At 39.3% G+C, this 23,450-nt stretch overlaps 1 protein-coding gene across 1 annotated transcript in view; it reads right to left on the bottom strand.

Annotated features, from left to right (window-relative positions):
* Positions 1-23,450, bottom strand: part of LOC148421933 (guanine nucleotide-binding protein G(o) subunit alpha) — a 90,748-nt gene that overhangs the window by 59,478 nt on the left and 7,820 nt on the right. Inside the window, exon 3 of the mRNA XM_088416466.1 lies at positions 10,349-10,490. Within this exon, the coding sequence (XP_088272592.1) occupies positions 10,349-10,490 (142 nt within the window). The remainder of the gene's footprint in view (positions 1-10,348; positions 10,491-23,450) is intronic.

Raw genomic sequence — 23,450 nt, forward strand, 5'->3', positions numbered from 1 at the left:
CACAGAAAAGGATTAGACTCCATGTTTGGAATTTCATTCGAGCATAGACCAGCTGATTTGAATGAGGTCTACGCTGCTGTGGCTGTGAAAAGAGCCAACTTCAGTCATGGCAATTCAAAGGGTTTGTCTCTTGGTTGTCTCTGGGTTTGTTCTTCCTCTGGCATGGTGGTTTCTTGAATAACAAAGATAAGACCAGAAGCAGCAGATTTTTGTCATACATCTTATTTATCATGTATTACTATCAAACCTTATTGGCTATTTTAACAAATAAGGTGAAAGGATTTTGGCAGGAAAATGTAAAACTTCCCATTTAATCAAGGCAATTCACTTAAATGTTTACCTCTTTTTAAAATGTATTTATCTACAAATCATGGTTTTTAAGGTTGAGGTAAAATGACATGGCCCAATGTGAAAGCTAGTGTTAGTCGTATTTTACTCCAACTAATTTGGAAATGACAAAAGGTGAAGATCACTTATAGTGTAGGGGTATAATCACGTGCATATGGTGCAGACAGTGTGGGTTTTGTTCCCACTCAGGTAAGGCACAAATCTGAGTGTTAATGGCTATCTGTCTCTATGTGCCCTCAGGGTGACTGGCAATCAATCTAGTGTGCTGTTTGCCTTGGGATCCCACTCCCTGTGACCCTGAGCAAGATAAGGTAGAGAATTTGGATGGTTGGACAAGAGTTGGAGAATGACCATTATTAATGCAACAGCACGAACTTCATCAATAAGTGGCAGCCTAATCAGCGATGGCCAGAAAAAGAATAGTTTACCCTCCTACTTTCCTGCTAAATTATATACTTCTCTGCCACAACAAATCAAGTTCTCTTTTTAAGTTGATTTCGCTCGTCACTAAAGTCATGTTTTGATCAATGAGGGTAACAAGATTTTAGTTTATCCAGGAATTCTGAACAGTATGTGTAAGTATGATGCATTTCTTAGAATGCAGTGCATGGCACACCAGCGCTGATGTTCAACGGCCTTAAGCGACAAGCAAGGCATCATGGTCCTGTTCTGAGCACAGTGACTTGGGAGGTCCATGTGCTAATCATATGACACTGGCAGTGCCAGTCTCCTAAACACAGTGAGGGAAGTAAACGAGACTGTGATTGTGTGCTTGCGCGCGTTGGTGAGGGAAGTTATGCATGGTTTCAGTGTGTTTGTTCCCCAAAAGACTGAGAGCCTTCCTCATGTTATGTACTTTGATATGATAAACAGGCCCACTCATGCACATACGCACACAGCTGTCACCCCGTAAAGAAAAAAAGTAAAAGAATCAAGCCAAATGTTTTTAATAATTGGCCTGAACTACAAATTATCAATCAGTTCAGTTGGCATTATTAATACAGCAAAGTTCACAGATCACAAAAGCACCAAAAGCTTGACTGTAGTGCTATGGGCAAAGTCATGGAATGGGTTGACGTTCAACACTTGTTTTTTCCCTTCTAATTGCTCTGAGGGCTTTCACAAATCCAAAGCTTTCTATGGACCTCATAATTGTTGCAGGGTTTTAATCTGCTCAAAAGACCTGAACAAACCCAGAGAAAAATGCGATTGAGTAAATACAGTCACCAAATCAGTCATTTTCTCTTCTGCGTACTCTCTACAAGGTCACAGGAGCTGACAGGGCAAAATCTACCACACCCAAGACGGCAGTTAATCAAAGTGCAATTACAATTGAGACAGTAAGTACAAATTGATTATAAGCCGCCTAAAGTGAAAAACTACTCACGAATGGCCTTACCACGCATAGAAAATAAGGCAACTAGAAAGGCCGGCACCTAGATTGAAACGGTTTTCCCTTCTCCCTGTGAGGAAGCGGGACAAACCAATGAGTCATTGTGCTGCCTTGCTGCAGGCATACAACCTTTAAACCGTTTCAAAATGTCATGCATAAGTATTCAAGGAAATTCATAATGTCAGGCATTCATTTCATTCTCTAAAGTATGTATCCTATCCAGGTCACTGGATACTGGAATCTGTCCCAGTGTGTTCTGCTGCCAGTTGATCTCAATGCCTGGCAGTAACACACCAGTTTATTCATATCCTCATCCACAAACAAAATGGCAGAAAGAACAAATGCATCTGGCTCCACACAGAGAGGTTCACGCTTGTGAATACAACCTAAGAAGGGCTATGCAACTAGCAATCAAACCAATCTAGTGTTGCAGAAGCACACTGCATTCTAGTTTTTATTTGTCCAAGTTCAAAAAGAAAACCCATTCTCATCATGTCACATCTCGGTATCCAAGTTAAATCTTTAATCTGAATCACACACCAACCAAAATCAGTTCATCGCAGGTGTAGGATCATACTTCTGTTGCTAGGATACAGTTTTTCTCACTCACGTTCAAGATGGCGACGTTCTTTGGTTTACTATATTTATCCTGGTCTTGCTGCATATGCCCTCACATAAAACAGCTTAACATTTTAACATTAATTTTAAAGAGCTGTTTCAGGACAGAGCATCATGAAAATAACCAATATTTGTAGTGTTGTCAGAAATAGATAACAACAGATGAATAAAACGTCCTCAATTAAAACATCCTCGGAAAAATCAAAGTCAGTATATAAATAGGAAGAGGACAGACTGTGAAGTCAGAGAATATGAATACCATGAAGAATACAGAAACAAAGAAATGAGGAAGTGATGGAGCGATTGATGCTCTGATCAGCGGAGGAAAGAGGATGTGGCAGAGAGGAAGCTGAAAATAACGAGAGGTGAGGGATCAAACGAAGCAGAGCTCAGTACTGCTGAAATGTGCCGGGCTGCTCAAAGGAGACGTTAAGTCAAAAATGTGCCTTACAATAAATAATGTTATATTTGGCGCTTTGATTTTAAACACAGCATTATGGTTTATACAGTGTTTGTGAAATACGAATTAAGCAGCAAAATCCACTCCTTTTTTTGCATCTCAGATGATGGCTATTTTGCCACTTGCTGCCCACTAAAAATCACATCACAGTTGCTCTGTGGAGGACGACCGAATCACGGCTCAGCTTGCGAACGCCAAATGACTAAACTTAGAAAACAGGTGATCCTATGAAAATGCTAAATTCGCACTTGAGAGTCATGACAGGGATTTAAATTGAAAGTCAGACTGTGATGCTAACACCCAAGAAAGCTGGGAAAGGCTCCAGTATGGCTGTAACACCAGTTAAGGTAAGCAGCTAAGATGATGGATGGCTGGTTGGATGGATGGGTGCAGTAAATAAATATTTGTTATCAACCAGAACTAGAAAAACGCAGTGGTACGCCTGGAAGGGAAAAAAAAACAACAATCACCTGGTCTGGTAGATAGCTGTCTTGATAAACTGACTTCAATTATGCAGTTCTATTGGGGCTCTATTTAGCGATGCACAGAAACTTCTTCCTTCACAAAAATAAAATGACACAAGCGAGTGCTTCCGGAAGAATAAAAAAAAAAAAATCAAATAAATTACTAAGGGCATCAGAAACCATGATGATTTACCATTTACTGTATATGATAAAGCTTCTTTGACTTCCCATAAGGGACTCACCACAGCGAGTCATGTTTCTAACTTTGCAAACTTTGTGGCCCAGTTTTTATGAGGATGCCCTCACTGACACCACCCTGCTATTCATCTGGGCTCACAATCATGACTGGAGTTCTGCAATGGCTGGGTGAAAATGTGTCTGCATGAGCTGCTTAGAGAGCAACAACATGTCTCATCTCTGCTACCGAGACCCTATTATTTTGTTCACCTCAAGTCCATCCACACACAGTAAATCGTTACCGTTTGATGCCCAAGTGTAGTAGGTGTCACAGAATGAATACTACCATGCACTGTACTCTGAGAAAACGTGCTCACTACACTACTTGGTGTTCACTACTTGGTGGTCGATTAAGTTTTATTTTTTAAAATAACCGTATTTGAAATACAAATATGATGAAAGAAACCTGTGTTGGCTCCCCACGCTTTAAACAAGACCTCTGTGTTTCCATATGCATGTTGCTTCTTTCTATAATGAGCAGAGGGAAAATGCTAATCACTGGGGCGTTGTTCATATACACACAGAGCGCAACTGCAACACGTGAAGGTGCGCACAAACTACCCCACGAGGGGACGGAGAATCCACCTGCTCTCTTTTTCCCTTTCTTCTATCAATCGCAAAATCTCTTCCATTTTGACCCTCTTTCTTCTTGTTGCAGCTCCTCTTATCACATGTCCATAGAGACATAAAGTGTTTTTGCCATGTCACTTTCCGCATGCTTGCATGCAGATATGTGCAGCTGAGCCCTTTCCCTAGCTCCTTCATTGAAGCTAAGATTGCATTTGCCTCGTGTCTGAAATGTAACAACGAAATAGGGATGATTTGTGTCCTCGATTAATTAAGTTAAATGTCTAAGTTTAATTGTACGCATCCATGAAACTGTCGTTTGAATACAATGAGAACACAGTCTATTTAAAGCGGGCTATCATTGTGTGAGTGTGTGTGAGGTGTGAGGTTTGTGTGTGTGTGTGTGTGTGTGTGTGTGTGTGTGTGTGTCACTGCCCCTGGACACAAGCTTGCAGAATGTGTTGCGAGCAAGGCAAAACATCAAGTTGCCACAGCAACTATAGCCAAGGCTCGGGACCAGATCAGGGGTATTATCAGAAGGTTAGACTGGTCTGAATTCATAATGTATTCCCATAACAGAGAATGATCTATACATCTATCTGCATTATCCAGACAAAAGTAACCAAGCACACTTAATTAATGAAAAAGTCCGGAGTTGGTGTGGATTAAGCTAACTTCTGCACAACCCAAGCCAATTGATAAAGCAAGGAGATCCACTACATAACCCTGATAAGGCACACCGGTGACGTGAAAAGCCTTGATTGGTTGGTGACTATACCTCTTGAGGTTCATTGAGAGAATACCAAAGCAGAGTGTTCAAATCAGAGTGATTATTTTCAAGAAACTAGAATATACAAATTGTTCTGTTATTTCATCTTTTTTGTTAAGTACATAACCCCACGTGTTCAATCGTCATTATAATTTATTCTCCCTGTATATTAGGGGTAGGACGAGGCATCCATCTCACGAGGAGATGTTCCACGAGATTGAGTCCACAAGTACGCAAAGAGATTTTTGCAAAATTTGTATGCCTACATTTCACAGTTTTTAAAATGTTTTCTTTTTGCTGAGCAGAATGCAACAAATGTACCAGTCTAGTGTGTAAATGTGAATATAAAAGATAAGCCAGGCTCGTTATTTAGCAGCAGCTGAGATTCTTCAGCGACGGCAGAGATCTTTCCCTATACTGAATAGTTCAACAAATTGCATACGGCTCGGCCCATTTTTATTTTTCGCAGTGTTTACACAATGGTTTTGTCATATCTGCCAATACCGTTCCATCCTGCCCGTGTCATGCAAACAAATGGTGGCCTATTCGGCAAGATGACCTACTGTATTTCACCTCTGTCAGGTAATGCAAGAATACACTGTATTATACAAACGTTTGCACACACAAAAACACACAGGTAACCATTTCAAAATCAATGTCTGCTGTTATTTTAGTCTCCATTGCTCAGTATCAATGACCTCATTGCAATTACAAAGAGAGAGTGCCTTTGGTAAAGGTTAGGGACAATGACTCGGGCATAATAGATGCGTGTGTGAGACAAATACACAAATAATTTAATAAGGTTTACATTAATCCACTTAAATTAAGTTTGATTTTTTTTTTTAAATTTCTGATTAAAAAAAGGTTAGTAAAATATTAATGTAGAATAATTAGGGTATTACTGTTTCACTGTTTCTATTTGCAAATCTGCAACACCTGTCGTGAGACTGTTCAATACATTGGATATAGGACCATCATATGTATTAAAATATGATTCTAACTGCCATCACAATCGTTTGCCTGCACTTTTTCTGACTATTTGGTTGATGTGTGTCGTTGTGGGATGGAATGTTGAGAACATATTTGACGTCTTTTCCAGAGGAAATGCAAAATCTCCATTACGGAAGAATTTGGAATTGTTTGGCCGCTTTTGATGGCACAGACACCGCCGTCCATCAAAATTGCATTACACCACCTGCGCCTCGAAATAGACCTGCATTTACCATTAGGTAGGTGAACAGTTGCTTCAGAACTGCTATGTGGCCAGAACTGCGCAAAGTGGTCTAAAACATTTCCAAACAGACTTGCGCCTGCATGAAATAGAGCCAACGTGTGCCTGTCTACCAAATTAGAGCCCCAAGTGTTACAGATGCCTGAAAAAGCAAATTTTCTCACATATAGTATGGTTCCCATCGGAAGACATGACTCTCTCTGTCATGTAAAACTGAAACACTGCCACAAACGGAATCAAGAATTTTGCACTTATGAAAGAATTAATTATGAATTATGTTTCACTATGGGACATTAAATTCAGTTCATTTTTGTAATCCAGCATTGTATGTTAGTAGACATTACATCTCCAATTAACCTTCATCCATTGCTCCCTCGGTAACAGAACTGATGCTTTTCAGTGGATTACACTCATAATCCTCTAGTAGTGTATCATATACTGAAATTCTGTGATCTAGGATTTAGTCGCTTCAAATAGCAGGACTAATTTAATTGGAATGATGGACCTTTGGCTGGGGCTTCACAGTAGTTTTTGGCATTCATTGATGAATCATGCCTGCATTGACAGATTCAGCATTTAAAAGAGGATGAAAAGCAGTCACTCAAAAAGCCCAAAATGTATCCACCCATCCTTTTTCTATAGCCGCTTATCCTCGCTAAGGTCACATGCATGACGCTGCCTATCCCAGGCGTCTTCGGGCAGTGGGCGAAGGACATCTTGAACTGCTTGCCAGCCTATTGCAGGGCATACACAGACAAACAACCATTCATACTCACAATCATACCTAAGGACAAATTTGAGTGTCCAATATACTGTTCATGCATGTTTTTGGAATGTGGGAGGAAGCAGGATTGCCCGGGGGAAGCCCACGCAGGCACGGGAAGGACATCCAAACTCCACACATAAACGTCGGAGCCCTACCCACCGTGCCACTCTACTGCAATATGCAGTAATTGTATCTTAGTTTAACTGCTTTAAAATCATTTGGATGGTAATACCATGTTATTACAATCTTTGGAGGGTCATAATATTGGTGAACCTGCCAGGATACCTGTCATTTGATTACTGTTATTAGTTAACGGTCGGGACATTCTGATAATATATTTTTGGACCCGAGTCAGCGTACAAGTCATTTCGTTTTGAGCGCTTTTAAATATGCACCAGTCGTACTTTTCTTTGTTTGAATGTAATCATCCCAACCTGATAATACTTCATACAACTTTAAGAATTCTTGCACGTAACAATTTTGGTTTGATTCTCAAACAAGCACCACAAGTTGGTGATTGGTGCTCATTTCCTTACCGACTCATCGACCTCACTGGGAGATCTTAAAGGCTTACAACATGGAAATGTGCAATCGTGTTGATTTCCTGTTTTTGTTTCCTGTTTTGTTTAGTGTTTTTTTTTTTTTTTCCCTTACATGTACATGCAACAAAGTTAATACATAATGTCGACTAACTGGACGGCTCAGTGGAACAGTGGTTAGCACGTCTGCCTCACAGTTAAGAGATCTGAGTTCAATTCCAGCTGGCTGGCTCCCTGTATGGAGTTTGCATGTTCTCCCTGTGCCCACGTGGGTTCTCTCCGGGCACTTTGGCTTCCTCCCACCCTCCAAAAATTTGCATGGCAGGTGTATTGGACATACTAAAGTGTCCTTAGGTGTGATTGGGTGCAGGAATGGTTATTCGTCCCGGTGTGACCTGCAATTGGCTGGCAACCAAGTCAGGGCATCCCCTGCCTAATGCCCAAAGTTAGCTGGGATGGGCACCAGCAAGCCTGCAACCCTTGTGAGAAAAGCAGCTATAGAAAATGGATGATGGTTGCCAGCCTATTACAGGGCACCCATAGACAAAACATGGACGGCTGGATGGATTGATGGATGGATGGGCTAACAGGTCTAAAATTGTGAAAAACAAAAAAAATATTGTGCGGGTTTCTGCGACTCGTTCTCAGGACTGCCTGAAGGTCTAATGAGCATTTATCACTGTCATTTTCAATTTACACTTTTGAGAAACAGTAAATAATTCAAACTGCTTCTTCTGCTACAAGCAATACAATGTCTGGAAATAGTATTTACATATCATAAAACAGCTGATAATCAAATATTATGAGTGGTTGGGGGGCAAAATGGTAAAGCCGCATGTTTACCGGTCACATTGAAAATGCATCAACAAGTAACAGACAAAGACTGTTTAGCTGCAAGAGTCCTTGAATCATGTGCTAGCTGTGAGCCTGTGGCGAGTGGGAACTGCACTGTGAGTGTGCCTTCTTGTCCACTATGATGCCGCATGTGAAGAGATGATTGAATCAAACTCAATAGAAAGCAAATAAAAAGTCACTTAGAAGAACATTTGTCCTCCTTGTGGTAAGCAGGCATATTTCACAGTACAATGTGTTCTCATGCATCAAAAGCAGTCTGTACATTTATTCAGTGTGGAACAGCCCAAAACAGATATCTCTTATCCTCAAAGAGCAGATTTATAAAACCGTGACATTGAACACGGTATAATACGACACATGGTTAGAATACATGTTATCTTCAGTGGCATCGGTATTATTCCACATTTAAGGTGACAGTTCTGCGTAAGCTTAACATCTCATACAAACTAAGGACTACAAATGCTTTTGACAATTACAAGTAAATCATTTGGAATATGGCCAAGAAATGAAAATAGTTAAATAAACCATCTGGTTATAAACCAGTCAAAATCTCAGGGGCTATAATTGCCTATCCCAGCTGTCTTCAGGCAGTAGGAGCGGTACACCCCGAACTAGCTGCCAGCCAATCGCAGGGCACACAGTGACATAAAAAAAAACAACAAAAAAAACCATTCACACTCACAAACACATCTAAGGGCGATATGAAGTGTTTAATATACCTGCCATCTATGATTTGGGAATGTAGTAGGAAACCGGAGTACCTGGAGAAAACCCACGCGAGCACAGGTATCACCCGAGCACATGTGAGTCTTCCTTAAGTTTATTTCTGGTGTTGTTATTTACGTTGTATGGTGGTTGACCTTATTTGGTCTTCCTCCTCGCCTAGTTAAATTATTATTTTTGAGTATATTGGTCTCCCTGCTTCCCTGTGATTGGGTTCACAACACCTCACATCCTCCACACCCATGCTGGAACCTGACAAAAAGAGCAACTATCTTCATTGACACTTGTTATTGTTCATCACTGTTGTTCATCACTGAGATAAAGGAGATTTGACAAATTACGTGAGAAGATGCACATATTTTGGATGTGGAAAGAAGCATGGCGTACACAGGGAGACCCAGCACAGCTGCATCCTCAAAATACAAAAATTATAAAATTTCCCGTCCCCAAAGTATAAGATTTCCTGATCCAAGCTGTCATAAAAATATATGAAAGAAGACTAAGACAAGCCCAACTACTAAGCAGCAAAATAGTGACTCCAAGCCTCAGCTTTTAAGCAGACACATGCAATATATGTACTGTATGCAGTATATGTATATATACACCACAAAGAACTTACTAAATACTTGCAGAACTGGAGACCTCAGGATTGGATCTCTGGGACAATTTTGACTTCTTCAATCCATGCATTCCAAGTGTAAGTGGACTAGTTCGCAGCCCAGTGTGAAGCGGTTGGAATGAAAATCAGAACTTCCAAATCTGAGACCAATGAGGGTTTTCATAATCAATGAAGGAAGCATTCAGGTGGGGAAGCAGGAGGAGGATCGTAGTCTGAAGTGATGCAGACTTTGTGTCAATCCATCGTGGTGAAGAAGAAGCTGAGCCAAAATGTGACGCTTTCAATTTACCGTTCATTCTACATTCTTCCCCTCATCTATGGTCATGGGCTTGAGATTGTAACCGAAAGAACAAGAGTTCAGATAAACGCAGATGAAATTAGTCTCCTCTGCAGAGTTTGCAGACTCTATTTTAGAAATAGAGTGAGATGTTTGGTGCTATGAGAGGGGCATAGAGTAGCGCTACTCATCCACATTGAAATCTTATATCCCCCAAACTGGCCTGGTAATGCCTTGGCATCCACCGGAAGAGTTGGAATAATTGGTTGCGGACAGAGATGTCTGGTCTTCTCTGCTAAAACTGCTGTCTCTACGTGTGTAGCAAACTGAGCATCAGCTCCAATTAACTTCACTAATCTTACAGTTGCTTGGCTATATATAATTACATTTGATGTAAATTGTTCACAAATGTGATAAAAGCCCAAAACTATGTATAGCATCAAGCATATTGATGCACATTAAGAACAAGTACAAGGACTCACCTTCCTCTCTTTGTCTCCATATTCAAGACCCAGTGTATCCATGGCACGGACAATGGCAGCCAGAGATTGGATGGTGTTACTGTAAACAACAGGCTTGTACTGCTTTACATCATCACCAGAGAAACCATCCTCGTGGATGATCCTAAAAACAAACAAACAAATTAGTCAGGAGCAAAATACTGTAAACCAAATGTGTCATATTTGATATGCTGAAAATGAGTGTATGCATTATGAATACATTATTAACAAGGGTAGGCAGTTTGCTGGTACTGATGGATTATCCGCAAGTCCGTCGGTGACGGACCGACGTTTTGCCAACGGACCGGATAATTATGAAAACATTTTAAAAATGATAGACTAAGAACAACGGAACAGCAGATTTCACCTGTTAAATCATCACCACCTGTGTCACCTGTCCACGTTGATACCCAGTGAAATATTCCAAATTTGTGAGAAAAGCTTAAACTGCCATATACAGTACATGGGAATGTGGATGTGTAAACACAGTCTAAATAGGAAACAATTATACATACATGGACCCAGGAATAACTTGTTGAGTGTTAGAGCATTAGTATGTAGTACTCAGTGTATTTCACTGAGCAACTCTTTTTGCTTAATGAAGGTAACTAGCTGGATGTCAAGGATGTCAACGTTTGCGCTGCATTTCATAGTCATGGTTTCATGAACTGAAATGTACAGAATTACAGCCCCTGCATTGTTTGGAATTTAGGAATTTACCAAGACGTTTGTGTTATTTTGCTTTTAAAATATTATTTGAATGAATACATCTCTTATACATAGCTGAGCAAAGCATTCTAGGATGAGGGCAAACAGGTGACAACATTCCAGTGATGGGTACATCAAAAAGTAACAATCTTACTCTGATTGGCTCTTAGCGAGGGAATCCAAGTCCAACTCTTAAAGGTGTTATCATGAGAAGTCAACGTTTTGGAGCTTATAAATGTGCTACAATGCTGATTTCTCACCCTAAACACCCCCAAAGTGTTACTTTCCTTCAGTGATGCATTTCCAACAATTCCTTGCTTATGCTCTGCTCTCACGCCAGCCCCACCCAAGTAGGTTCACGTGTCTTGAGAAAAGCTTATGACCACAGAAGTGATTCGAACCTCCCATGCACCGCCTGTATGAATAAGTACCTCATTCACGTCCTTTAGTTTTGTTTTGGTCCCCGAATTGGGGATGAGAGATTTTGCAGCAAGACAGCCAAGTAAACAACAACATTTCATTTATTAGTTACAAGATTTTACTGCAGATAAATGGGAAGTGGTGAAAACGTGTGTTTGGAAGCACACTGCCGGACATTTATTGTTAGTTACCAGCAGGCAGAAGTTTTGTCATGAATACAGAATTCCCACTGGGACAGATTTCGTAGCAGGAACGTGTATCAGTGAGTGCATTTTATAGGTGCTATTTTGCATTTTAATGTGAGGAAAACACTTTTTTTTTGCTCGTGCCAAAGATGGTTGGATGGGTGTTTTGTGGCCAGCAACATTGAACGACATCATAAAGGGGGCATGGCAGTCAGACAACAAGACGATTTGCTTCCTGGTTAGAAATGTCAGTACCATAAAACTTATATTTACCAAGAAATTAAATCGCCAATGTGCCAAACATAATTTATAAGCATACATTGTAGAAAGTGTAAAAAATAATGATCCTATGTACTTTAATAACATTATCTTGTAAATAGGCTCAGCAAAATCTTGCTTTTTACTTCTAGTCTATCTGACCAATGACATGTATCACATGTGAATTTTGTTTTATGTTAAGTTTCTTTATTGGCTGAAGGAGCGACGGACAAAAGGTTACAATTTTTGACTTGGAAAAAAGGTTACACTCCTTTCAGTGTTGGAGTTTTAGGTTAGAGTTTTTATCCTATCAGAATTCACCTAATGTGTCACCAGGCTGTATGAAATCTGCTCAAGGCCTTCATAATCAACATTTGCAGGCGTCTGTGCACTGTGATTGAATGGGCTGATAAAGTTAATAGACAGTTACAATAGCCAATCAGATGACAAGGTGGCGACAGTAAGGCCACCTAGGAAGCCTCACGTTCAACGTACATGTATGTGCTCTGTGATTGGATACTCAGCGTGGGAGGCAGCGCTATGCCGGTCAAGCAAGCTTGGTCGTTTGTCTGTGACAACCCCTTCATTCACTGGCTTTTTTTAAAGTGAATCAAAACATTAAAACTTTGCGGACAAATCATTTTAAATTCCCTTTTTAACTGGCAAAATATTATTTGTCAGTTAGTTTGTTATAAACCTATTATTTGTCGAGTTTATTTTACTAAAATGTTCATTTATGTAAAGTTGTTTATTTTTGTAATTGTGATATTGTTTGCACATTATTACGGTGTATTTTATTTTGTTCATTGCCCTGGGGATGTGTTTGAGAGTTGAACTTCCTGCTTTAGTCGCATGTGAACATTACGTCGTGAAGTAAAGCTGATTCGACAAAGCTGCTAATTTTTTCATCAGCTTATTTTTCTTTGTATCCAGCCGTCGAGGTGACTTTTGCTGTTGAAATGTGCCTGCACTTTTTCAATGATGTTTTTCGTTTGAGTATCCAACAGCCGCTTCTCCTCACAAGGGTCACAGGCTTGTATCCCAGCTGGCTCGGGACAGTAGGCGGGGGACACCCTGAACTGATAGCCAGCCGATTGCACGACAGAAGACGAATAACCCTTCCCGCACCCAATCACACCTAAGGACAATTTAGTATATCCAATTCACCTGCCATGCATGTTTTTGGCATGTGGGAGGAAGCCGCAGCAGCCGGCTCGGGAACAACATGCAAACTCCACACAGGAAGGCAAGACCCAGGTGGATTTGAACTCAGGTCCCTCTAACTGTGAGGCGGATGCGCTATTCACTGTGACACCAAGTAATCATGTGAATATTGTACTATACAATGTTGTATTTTCTATTTTTGTTATTCTGTATGTTTTATAGTTTGACATTAATAAACATCAGCTGTTTTTGAAAATCGAGTGGCGGGTTGTTGACCGATTTGAGGGAGAGACACCCTTTTATTTTTAAGTTTTGACAGTAGCAGATATAGTGATAAGTTTTAATTGCTGATGCGGGTTCATTGATGTTTAAATGCTTAAAAATGAAAACTTTTTTGTTTTGATTTGTTGATTAATTATGTTATGATTTTTTTATGTTATGGTGTGTTTTAGATCTGCTTTGAAGGAATGAGCCATTGAAGTGTTGCGTCATCCTGCTGTCCCTACTCCAAAATTTCTGGCTTCACCCTTGAAAAAGGATAAATTAGAGCAACATCAATGGCTAAAAACAACAGCAAAGAGCAAGACGACATTTAACCACAGCGGTATCTATTGTTTTAAATGTCATGCAGTCTCTCCCATTCACAAAGACAAGGACAGTCAAAAAGGGTTTTCCAGGGAGATAGACAGCTACGAAGGGACAGAGAGGATGAGACAAATCAGACAGTCAAATAGACATAGGAAAAAAGTAAATACTGTATACAATATTTTATATGTATACCCATTGCTTTATATCCTTTTGCTTTTCCACATACTGTACAGTATTTGTAATCTTCCTTCAGAGCAATCCTTGTTGTGTGCCCAGGCAATAGGGCAGCAGTTTTCCATTTGAAAGCGGATGCATTTATACACAATCTTCTCTGTTATGGCATTTAAAAACTGGGGAAAACATTATGTATGGCACAATTTCCAACATTGCAAAACATTCAACCATATTTGACAAAATATATGGATCAATCTGGGTAGGAATAAGCCACTCTGGAACAAATGTTTACCCTTTTTGAGAAAACAACAGCAAACATGCTTTAATGCAATCTTAGCATGTATTCCCACAACTCCAGCAAAAAAAAACAAACAAAAAAAAAAAACACAGACAATTTCTAGGAAGCAATGGCCTAAAATGTGTGTGCGCGTGCAAGTGTGTGTGCGTGAGAATCTGGCCTGCTGATGTGAGTTTTCATGCATGAGGACCTTTTCTCATTAGCCACTCTCCAAGCCCTTCTGTCAGCAAAGAGCTACATGTGTGAGCGTCAATGTGCGTGTGCGTTTATGTGTGTGTGTGTATACAACTTCCCTTTTCCTTGGCATAATCTGTACAGTGACCTGAAACATAGTTTAATTTCACACCAAGTCAGACAGATGGACAAACATGCCGACATATGGGCAATTTAACCACGATATTACACCATGATAGGCTAAGGTGTCTCTCAAACCTTTGCAAGAGTAGGGAGACCATTTGGTGAAACCCAATTAAATGCCTTTTACATATCTGGCCCAGAACCATTTATTGTATTTTATTGAAATTTAGACGATAAAACTTCGATGAAATTGCAATTAAGTGTTTTACGAATTACAAAATGTTTTATTAATTACCTTTGAATGGAAGTTAAATGAACAAACATAAATTTATCTTGGTAACGAGTCAAAAACCTAAACCCAAATTTCACCAATGACAACTTCATATAATTAGTATATCAATATTACTCTGACAACAAAAAGAACCACAATTCATGTCACACCTTCAACATTATGTTTGCTGTGCAATTGGACACCGCCGCAAACTACAACTACGTTGTAAATAATTTTGTATGCTTGGCTGTTATAAAGCTATACAGTCCATAATGTATGTCACAGTCCATCAACACCAATAATGAAATGATGATGAATTAACTCAATACGTACAGTGAGAGCAATATGTACTGTGTCAGAAATGGTTGATATACTAATTATGTACTTTTAAGTAATGCAATTTGATATTCACTATAGAACAATTAATAAAAATTGAGAATTGCAAATATGAACAGCAATTTGCAGTTTATAGTGTTTACAGGCAGTGTTGGAAGTAATGCGTTACAAAAGTATGGTAATTACTGTTATGCATTACTTTTTGCCGTAACGTGGTAATGTAAGCCATTACACACAAAAACCTCGTAATATTTTACTCAGAACAAATGACAGTGGCACGCCTTAAAATGCATTATAATATATAGCCCCAAAAAAGCTCCTAAACCATTTAAATTTATAATAATAATTGAAGATGTATTGTTGGTATGCAGAGAACTTTGTTTAGTTTGTTTTGTTTGTATATTTTTATTTTACATTTCCAGCGATCTAGGCATCATTACAAAGTCCGGGGGGGCAATAATATTTCTTTTGAGGTAATTTTGAGCACGCGAGTTTACTTAATTTTAATTTAAAGTCATTCCACTGAATGTGTAATGAGTGTAATGAAATACATTTAGAATGCCAAATCCATATTTCCAGCTATGTTTGAGAGAATAATGTAAAAGTAATGTAATAGTAGCGTAATACCTTACATTTCAAATACTGTAATATTATAATGTAACTAATTACTTTGGAATGACAGTATTAAGAAATAATGAATTAGTTTTGAAGTAACTGTTTACAGGTATATTCCATTTTTTAATATTGTTTGTACATGCTGATGGTGTCAGGCGGAAGGAAACCTTACACCGTATGTTCATAAATGGTCATCAGTCAATTTCAGATTTTTTTCCCCACAAATCGATACAATTGGTCCGTTTCAACGCTGTCTGGTCTTTTAATCATTATTACTATGATTCTTTTTGCAATATTTACTGATTTAAAGTCTTGAACATACCTTGAGAACAACTGTCATCCTTCTTGAACGCTCAACTGTTTGAGGAGTAAAAAAGTGTAACACTCTATGTCAGTTTGTGGAAGCAGTGTTGCAAATTGAACATGCAACATTAGGGTCAATGGTGATGATGATATCAGGATGTTATTATTGTCTTATTCGTGTACAGCATTTTATTATGACTGTGGTTGTTGTGCAGTGCTGCATAAATAAATTTGAGTCCATGAAATCAGTCATCCAACATAGCTGTTTCCATTTATGCAGCCAGGGATGCATGTTCACTTTAGAAATGTGTTAAAATTATTTCACAAAGTTGAATATAAAGACAAAACTATATATTAGGGTTTAGGGTTCTTTTCTTTTTTTTTTTTTTGTCCCAAAAACACAGTTTGATGCTACAGTTAGCCGACAAATATTTGAGTAATTGCAGGTTCTATATTCAAAACCAGGTGGCGGCTATGCACCTAAGGCCTTGTTAAGACTGCCAGCCAAAATACAGTCCATGCAGATTGAAAATTGGATGGATTGTATGTAGCACCATTACAGTGCTTTTACATAGGTTAGTATTCACCCCATTGATGTACACATTCCTACACCAATGAGCAGCTGCTCTCATACAGTGCTGGACCAGGTCCAGGATTCAGCTGACTGTTGCATACAGGTGTCAAACTCAAGGCCCGGGGGCCAGTTACTGGCCTGCCACATAATAAGATTTTGTTTTTTGTTCCCAATCTGTCTTTTGAACAGTTTTTGCCAGCCTCTGATTTCAAAAGTGTGTGACAAACACTTTAAAATTTATCCCTGCCCTTTGACAGAAACTATAGCGATGAAACTAGGTACGTGTGTGACAAACACACTTAAAATTTATGACGGTTCTTTGTCAGAAACTACAATAATAAAATGAGTTTGACACCCCTGGCTTAGCATGACAGTAAACAATATCAGGCGATTCATAACAATACTTAACCCAGAGCTTTCAACACGTAAGATATGAGCATGAGACTCACGCATTTCAGTCACGTATTTCGGTATATATAATCTTTCACAGTGCTGTCAAACTACTGATTTTTCCCCCCTGCTTATTATAGCTTATTAATTTCTTTGATTCGTTTTTCAAACCACTTGCCCTTACTAGGCTTATGGATGTAGAGGCAACATACGGTACAGAACATACGGTATTTTTGTCAATAAAAGATGATTATGAGTGCCAACATTCAATAAAAAAATGTACCATCCATTAATTTTCTCTAAGCGCTTATCCTCACAAGGGTGGCAGGCTTACTGGTGCCTATCCCAGCCGACTTTGGGCAGTTGTTGGGGGACACCCTGAACTGGTTGTCAGCCAATCGCAGGGCACACAGAGACGAACAACCATTCACGCACCCAATCATACCTACGGGCAATTTAGTATGTTCAATACACCTGCAATGCATGTTTTTGGAGTGTGGGAGGAAGCCGGAGCGCCTGGAGAAACCCCCAAGTAAACCCCAAACAGGAAGGCCGAAGAAAGGTGGATTTAAAATCGGGTCCCGTAACTGTGAGGAGGACGTGCTCACCACTGCGCGACGAGTCGCATAAATGTACCATTAAATAGGTAAATGAAAGTGTAATTAATTAATTCACTGTTAAATTCAGTCTTTAAATGTTTAACTAATGAAATAATAAATCGTGGTTTCATTAAATGCGTCAATAAGTAATTAGATTACCATTTATATAATTATCTATTTAATTAATTATTTCACGGTTCTGTGTTGCAGAGTTTCATGAATTCATTTGTCATATGTCAAAATCTCCCATCAAAATTTGATGAGGGGGCCCCAACCCCTGATTGGTTACCCTGCCCCTCAAGCCAACGCAGAGCAGGGTAACCAATGTGGCGTACTTCTTCGGACACTCGAGAGTCAATGTCGTGATCGGAAATAACTCAATTTCAATACATTTTCTCCACTTTACGTTTTCTGCAGGCCCTGCTTTCAGCAAGGTCTAAAATCTCTCCACCTAACATGCTTGAAAACTCCTGAAGGTTTTCCGCTATCGTAGCTGTCATGTTTCCAACCACTTCACGCCAAAGCATTGGATTGGACAAGATTTGAGCTAAAAAGACTTTGGCACCGCCTACTAACTTTAACGAGCGTGTTTGACAGATTAAATTAATTCACGAAACACGAAGCCAACTGCCAGCATTTCATGATTGAATTTTATCTGTCAACCTTTCCCGTCAAAGTTTGATGGGCGGGTCCTAACACCTAATTGGTTACCATTGGTCTTCAAGCCAAGACAGATCAGGGTAACCGCCCGTCTTTCAATACATTCATTTTACTCTTTTTTTTCACCGCCGCACACTGCATGATGTCAGTCAACAAACACACTGGCTGCTACAGAAAGAGTACACGGTCTACAACAAAGACTAAAATGGAAATATAGACTCCGCCACTCAAACCTGTGGCAGAATTCAACACAGGTGAAGTATGCAGCGGATGGTCTCAATGTTCATCTCATTCCCTATTGATCGGTGCTCGTTGTAATGGAAAAGCCAGGGCAAAGAAGGACCTGGCTGTTCTGAAACTCGTAACGGGAAAAGCAGATTTTTTTTCTCATTATCCCCTCCACTCCATCAATCTTCACACCTATTCATGTGAAGACACTTGCATCTACCTTGCACAAACACAAAGCCACACTGCACTGGGCAATTAGGTCTTTATCTTACTTCTGTTCTGCATTGTCACTTGACACCATTGTTTGTCCTTACACTACTACACACAACTATTTGGGGTTGACTTTTATCACTATGTTTCACATCCACTCCATTTGCTGTCTTTTTACCAAGTGCATACTGACCAACTCCTGTCAACACTTCTGGGCAATGACACCGACACACATCTCATGTGTGTCTCTGTGTGTTTGGGGAAGAATTCATGTTGATGGGCATGAGCTAGTTCATAGAATGTAATTTTTACAAACAAAGCTATAAATAAGAGTGTTATTACAGCGCCCCTCTGCTCTGATAGATTCCATTACACAAACACATGCGTTCCTTGAAATGCATGCCTCAGTCACTTTGGAATCTGCAATTGCTCACTGGCATCACACATTACGGTCAAGTAGCAACATCCTGACGGCACATACTGTACCTCTGTGCTCTGAGTACAGTATCCACTTATTCTTTTCAACAAAACCTTATTTTAACTACTTTACATACATTGCTACAGTTCCAGAGATGTTGCATAGGGAAGACGGAAAGTGGTTCTAGGTTTGTGCTGTGACATTTTCCTTCTGTTCGGCAAAATATTCAATAAGGCTTAACAAAGGGCAATCGAGAGCACAAGTGCGGAAGTACAGTATACTTCTATCGATTGACAGAGCAGAACAGTTGTGGTCTTTTCAGCTTTTACCTTTTAGCTTGCTTGTTTGCATTTGTGATTTCTTTTATTGTGAAGGAAATCAGATACGGTATCTAATTTAAAGAAAGTGAAAATGCATGACAAATTTTACATTTTGTATTAATTTACCATTAATTATAGTATTGAAAAACTATCAACACTAATTTTTGTGAATTTTGTGTATCATGTCAATAATACGCTGAAGTAGTGGATATATTTCCTTTCAGCACAAAACCACGATGACATTGCACAAAATAGGAGGAAAAAACATAAGTATTTTCTCTGATTGGCAAAAGGGCTGATTGGAAAATGAATAAATGTATAATGAATAGTCTGAGAGGCAGTTATAAGGTAGCAGACATTTTACCATACATTTTTATCCCAGTTGTCCCAGATTGCAAGGTCAAACTGTAATTATTCAGTTCATCCGTCCTCTCGAGTGTGAACGTCAGTTACTTACAGTACCAACCAACGAGGATTTCATCTTTCAAAGGAGTTTTGTTTAGGCTGGCAGATAAAATCAAACTACAAGATAAAGTTTGGTCAGCTCTAAGCACGTTGGTTACATCAAAATATCTATTGTACAGTCATGGGGTCAGTCCTCAGCTAATGCTTCATTCAGACACCCTTCGATTGATACAGTACAGGGTGTAAATAAGTTGCGGCTGATTCCAACTGCCCCCAACAGGGTAAGCAGTATACAAAATGGATGCATCTCTCTGTCAATAATATGAAGCTTATGAAGCGTTTCCTGTTCTACACTATTTTGTCTGAAATACTGAAGAAAAAGTGAATCACAAACTTGATATTCTTGATGTGACTGCTTAAATGAGAACTGAAGACCCAGACACGGAAGGATTTAATGAAGTGCAATTCAAGGCAAAAGAGATGGAAGGAATATTTAAAACTTCTCACTGATTACATCATACAATACAATAAATGATCTGAACTTCTGAAAGGCATCGATAGTGTTTTGTATTAAACCTAAAGATTTCTCCATGCGTTTAGAAATGTATAGAGTATCGACGAATAAACTTACCAGTGCATTGGACTAAACCAAATGAACTTTAATTCTTTCTTCATTTGCTCATATATTGAAGTAAAAGATTTATGATTTCACCTAACAGAATCTGCTCTCACTTCAAATACCTGAAGGCATGCTTTTTTTATTTTTTATTTTTTTATTTTAAATGTACATCTTAATATTCCTCATGTGACATTCCGGCATTAACATCATTACAGTTACGTGTTCACTAATACATTTTTAATTACGATACATTTCATCCTTTTTGTCCATGTTATATACAGAATGATAAAAGACAAAAGTGTTTCATAGACAAGTTTGGTGCTTTCTTCATTTCTGCAATAAGAGATGCAAATACTAAAACAAGCATGCATCCGTCCAGCCACAAGCCGCATAGCCACTGCTGTCAGCTGACCGCCACTATAAAAAGACTACATTGTCTCACAGCGTGACTGATATTGAATCAGGCAAATGAGTCCAAGGCAGTAGTGCAAAAAGACCACAATCACATGGCTACATCAACAGCTCCACAAAAACGATCAGAAACTTGTTTTTGCACAAATGTGGTACATATTCTAAACACACACAAACACAATGATATTGGGATTGTCCATTTAGCCAGAAAAGCCAGAAAGAATCATCTGCTGAATGACTGTCGCAATTTTGAGTTAAAAGAAATAAATAAAACTTTGCACACAATGACAAAAAAAATAAAGCTTTCATCAGATTCATAAAGAAAGTGGACTCAAAGTATATTGCTGTATATCATATACTGGAGTGGTCCCCAACCCCCGGTCCACGGACCGGTACCGGTCCATGGATCATCTGGTAAGGGGTCGCGTGGACTGCACCCGAAACAATGTTTTGGTAATGATTTAGTTTCACAGTTCATACATTTGTGCTTGATCTTTGGTTTTTTTGCGCTGCTTCTGGCCGCTGTTGATATTGCATACATAGTGAGTAGGATGATGTCATTTTTAGAGCAGCCAGCAGCTGCCCCCCTGGACAGGTTGACCGGTCCGCGGTGATAAAAAGGTTGGGAACTGCTGATATACAGTACTATGATACAGGTGTTTAGGAAGCCCGCAGTGTGTTTGTAGAGAAAAATTCTTTTCTGTGAAAATGTCTTTTTTGTGAAAATGAGTGCTTAACCAGCTAATTTAATCTCAGGTTGGAGCTAAATAGCAGAATCCTGAAGAAAAAACAGCAAATTTGTATTTTTATTCAGGGTTCAGAACTTTATTATCAACCCAACAAACTGCACTTGCCAATTAGTGGCCAAAATAAAAAATACAAAGCAGAATAAAATTGAAATAAATAACTACCACTTTTTGCTTAATTAACTCATTCGCTCTCATTTAGAGTGAATGAGTTCACTTTTTCACTGCCAGCCCAGTAAAAATGGATCTTTGACATCTCAACGTTATTGTGGCGACTGAGTTAAATCGGGTATTGCTAGAACAAAATAGAAAAACATTTAAATGTAGGGTGGCATTAAAACTTTAATTACCAATGATTTTGCTTCACAAACCTTATATGTCTGCTAATTTTAGGATATAATAGCAAACACACACAAGCAATTTTGTCAGACACATATGCACATAAAAGCACACAAACACATACACACAAACGCACATACTGAAGATAACAAGCTGTTATTTCACAGCTCACTCAGGCAGCCAATCAAATCATTCTGGTGATGAGCACACCCATGGCTATATTTAACCAATGAAGGATGAGTATCTGGTTGACAGACTCCTTCAGATGACCAGTTAGATCCACAACAGTTGGTGCCAACATATCCTCCCGGCCTCTCCATTTCCGACAACCACCACCACACTCATGGCTTCTTTGAGTTGAGCTGTTCCATAGACCGCGAGGCTAATAATTATCAGAAGGGAGCAGAGTCCAATAAAGGCGTGGCTTTCAAGCCTCGCTCGCAGTTCTGCTCTTTGTTATATGTTGTATTTTCATTTTGCTTATTTAATAACAGACATGATACACATTGTGATACTTTAGAACTTTTTTTTCAAATGCAAAAGTAACTGATTCATTTATACTGCCAATTTCATACACAAGGTACAATAACACACTGTGCTCCACAATTAAAAATACATTTAAAAGCATTTACAAATAAAATAAATTAGGAATAGAATAAATCCCTGTCTCTAGTTGCTTTAGTTTGGCGCCCAAACAATTGGCCCCTTCATTGTTTTTCAGACTCATGTGATCTCTCCCAAGCCCTTTGCAACTCCAGCTCTCCAACTACAAATTGTTTGCTTGTGCCTGGAGCCCAGTGCCTTTCTATGCAAACTTGCTCTTCTCACTCATTCTGGACATTGGGCATTAAAACTCTTTCCCAGCCTCCCTCATCTATCCCCACTCTACATCTTGTCTTCTACAGCCCCCGCCCCTCCCACCCCCCATCCTTTCAGCAAAAAACACAGCCCCATTTTTTCTTCCAACTTCCCCCCAACCTCCTCTCCCTTATTCTCCTCTTCTGAGGCCCAAACCTAATTATCGCCTGTTTTAGAGAAACCACACATACTCGACTTCACAACCTCGACGGTGGGAGAAGCTTATGGGAAGCATCGTGGCCGTGCGAAATCAATGTTTGTTCTCTCTTTTGCCAATCACCTCCAATCTTGTGAGTATGGCAAAAATTATTAAGTAGAACGGATAGCAAAAATTAAAGGAGAAGTCAGGAAAGGCCTTTTCGTGACAATACACACCCTTACTTGTCTAAGCACGGTATTCTCATAAATAATGAGTTTGTGGAATCTGAATCAAGCAACAAAATCTTCACCTTTTTGTCCATCCCAGGAGGCTGCTTTTTTTTCCAGTTGCTGTTGACTAAAAACGACATCACAGGTTCTAAGGGCTGAAGTAACTATGATCATAGATCACCTGTGGTCTGGGTTGGATCATGTTATGTTCGCTGTCCTAAGCAGAAGGAGAAGAATTTGAATCCAGAAGCAGACCCAGGCTTAAAAAGGGGAAAGTAGAAGGTCATGAACAGAAATCAAATGTAAGCACAATGAGAATCG

This window comes from Hippichthys cyanospilos, chromosome 6 (genome assembly GCF_059441005.1).
Source record: "Hippichthys cyanospilos isolate Australia breed blue-spotted pipefish chromosome 6, RoL_Hcya_1.0, whole genome shotgun sequence".
NCBI classification, from domain to species: Eukaryota; Metazoa; Chordata; class Actinopteri; order Syngnathiformes; family Syngnathidae; genus Hippichthys; species Hippichthys cyanospilos.